The 3,228-nt window shown below is 45.4% G+C and overlaps 1 protein-coding gene across 1 annotated transcript in view; it reads left to right on the plus strand.

The window, feature by feature from the left end:
- The window catches only part of MGAT5 (mannosyl (alpha-1,6-)-glycoprotein beta-1,6-N-acetyl-glucosaminyltransferase), a 215,181-nt gene that overhangs the window by 18,525 nt on the left and 193,428 nt on the right, over nt 1-3,228 (plus strand). Inside the window, exon 2 of the mRNA XM_023757865.1 lies at nt 1,423-1,587. Within this exon, the coding sequence (XP_023613633.1) occupies nt 1,423-1,587 (165 nt within the window). The remainder of the gene's footprint in view (nt 1-1,422; nt 1,588-3,228) is intronic.

Below are 3,228 nucleotides of genomic sequence, written 5' to 3' on the forward strand. Positions count from 1 at the left end.
ACACAGATTTACATACTAATTGCATATCTGTGCCTCTGTTTTGATGAGTTTCTCTCCAGGCCTGGCAGAAGGGGGCCACCTGAGTGCTTCTGGGCCAGTGCTGGTAGGCTGTGCCTGGGGTTGGTGAGTTAACCAGGTGTGTGTTTCTTCCCAGGCCAGATCAGAGCACCTGCTCAGAGTGAGTTTGCTCTGTTCCCAGCATAGAGGCAGGTAGCAGCTTCCCATTTGTCTGCATTCAGGACTTCACCACATCTGCACCCACACTGTTCCTGTTCCACTGGCCCACTCCCAGTTCATAAATGAGTCTGGATTCTGTCCACATGGATGGGCATCCTGTTGTCCTTCTGCCTTTTCCACATGTAAAAGTCAGCATATCTTTCTCTGATTATGAGTTTCCAGAGGAGAAGGGCTAAATTCATCTCTGTGTATGTGGAAAAGCTCATATACCAGCTCATCAAATGTTGACGTATGTGAGGATGACATGTCTGGAGGGAAGTGTATCACTCCTACCCACAGTCAGATATGTAGGAAAGGGAGTCAGCACTTGCATGGAAGTGCCATGAGGGAATATCCCTAGCATCTAAGGCAGCGCCTGGCACCCAGGAGCTGTGTGATAGTTCTTGAACGAGTGAATGCCTCTGGTCTTGAAGTCTTTTTCTAAATCTGCACGCCTAGAAATCTGGGAACTGTGGCTTTTATTGTTACCATATGTAACAAACCGAAATAAAGACTGCAAAAAACTTGGGACATACTGCAGTACAGGACACTGAAATAACACCAAACTTGATCCAGAAACTACTTCAGGACCTGGCTGACCTTGGGGATTGTCATTCTGTGCTCTGGTGAATCGTGCTATACGGAGGAGGAATTTCACAGAGTGCTTTGGTAGGATGCTAACAGGAGTTTTCTCCATCAGCCCAGTGGCTAGAAATAATTTATGTCATTTATTGCCCAACTTGGGTCCCAGAACAGACCACGTTGTTTTGTGCTTTCTGGACACTTGAAGACGGCCCTGTCATCTTTAAGATATGGTTTGTTGGGACAGGCCTTGGGCAGTAGGTTTTGACTCTGCTATTTCTTTTCTTTTTCTTTTTTGTTAATGCTCACTTGAGGATATTTTTCCATTGATTTTTAGAGAGGGAGAGAGACACACACATACATAGATATGAGAGAGATACGTCAATTGGTTGCCTTTCGCACATGCCCTGACCAGGCCCAGGGATCGAGCCTCAACCGAGGTACATGCCCTTGACCAGAATTGAACCCGGGACCCTTCATTCCAAGGGCCAGTGCTATATCCACTGAGCAACACTTACCGGGCCACTTTTCCTTCTTAATGTCAGAGAGAGGAAGAGAAAGCATGTGCATTGAACACCTATTCAGTGACCAAAGAATTTTTAAACTGTGCATTTTATTTTACAGATCTGAAGAAAACTCTCGCCGTGTTGTTGGATAATATTTTGCAGCGCATTGGCAAGTTAGAGTCGAAGGTGGACACCCTTGTCATCAATGGCACAGGCACAAATTCAACCAACTCCACCACAGCTGTTCCCAGCTTGGTAGCACTTGAGAAAATTAATGTGGCAGGTAAGAAGGGCGATTCTATAGCCCGGCGTGGGTCAGATCTTGATTTGAACTGGGAAAAGAATAAAGAAGCACAGTGGTTCTTTTCCATATAAGATAAATCCCATAAACTTGGTATGGCCCCTGTGAAGCTGAGTTTAAATTTATTTTTGAATAACAGATGTTAAAATGCTTTTATAGTCTCATCATGATGTGTGATGTCTGGTGGTTCCTATGATATATTTCACATAATGAGCTCCTAGAATTCACTTTTAATGAGAAGATTCATAGCATGGATAAATGAAATGTAGAGGTTATCTGGGAAGCGCGTGCTAGTTAGAGGGCCTTCCTCCTCCCCATTTTCATCAGACAATTTCAAAAGTCTATTACATATGATAGAGTCCCTCCTCCCTGTTGTTAAAGAAGAGCCACTGTTGTAGAAAATGCCTCTGGTGTGCATATGGAGAAATAAATCTGGAAATGGATGTAGGAAATAATGGCGCCTACCTGATCTTGGGCTGATTCTGTAGCCACTCATGGATGCCACCATGCGGTTCCCACTGGGGTTCATTGTGTCTGGCCCCTTCTTGAAACTGGAATCTTGCATGAGAGAAGAGAAGTGGGTTAACCACAAAACCCAAATCAAACCCAGCATGTATTGTCCATAGCTCGTGTTGGACCCCTATCGCTGCTCTGTGGTTGAGCCAGGACTTGCTCTTGTTAGGGTAACACCGTCCTTTCCTAGGGACTAGGGACAAAGAAAGGTGCTGAAAGGTTAACATCAGGTGCTTTGGGTGAATGGTGTAAATACCCACTGACTACTCCTGGTGGGTGGTATCCAAACCCTAGTTAGTGGATAAAATAAGTAGCTGGGCTACTTTTGAAAATCAGTTTAGCATACTTGTTGGCTTGTTTCTCACTTCCCCTTTCTTATAGAAATTCCAAGAATTAATTGGGAGAGATTCCTTTTCTTTCCCACCTCCAGTGTCAAAACATTTAATCGTTTCACATTGTGCAAGCTTATTGTATTACCTGTTTGTTATGTTCTTTGCCCTTTCACGGGTTTTAAATTGCAGACTATATTTCTAATAATCCAAAGTATCCAACCAAACAGAGGTATTAAAAATAACTTTTAATTACAACACAGAGGCAGTGTCATCTAGGCCATAAATCCTATCTTCCCTGCAGTTTCCAACAGCTTCTGTAATTAGACAAGGAAACCTCCCACTGTGTTGAGCTGCTTATTAATAAACAGCACCCATGCCTCTCCAGGCTCCACTCCTCCATCCCCTCCCCAGTAGGAAAGGCTATAGGAAAGCTCCCGTCTGATTGCTCTACCTCCCCACAGTTCTGGAGGTGGGCAGGGTGGGGCACGCTGCCACTGACTGCTGCCTCCCACTGCCTCTGTCCTGCAGGAACCGTGTATACATGTCTGCTGTCATTCTCTCCCCTGATCCGGTTTCTTACTGCCTCTGGCTGCTTTGTTTGTGAGCCAAGTTCTGACAGAGACCTCTCCTTCTGGGCCCCAGGCCCAGAGTATAGAAGGCCGGGTAGACCTCCAGCAGGAACCTAGGAGGGAGCTGGTGGGTGCATCTTCCCTGCTCTGAGAATTGAGCGATGCTACTCAGTTATCACAGATCTCGTGAGCACATTCCCCTAAGGCAC

This window comes from Myotis lucifugus, unplaced genomic scaffold (assembly GCF_000147115.1).
Source record: "Myotis lucifugus unplaced genomic scaffold, Myoluc2.0 scaffold_116, whole genome shotgun sequence".
In the NCBI taxonomy this organism is placed as follows: domain Eukaryota; kingdom Metazoa; phylum Chordata; class Mammalia; order Chiroptera; family Vespertilionidae; genus Myotis; species Myotis lucifugus.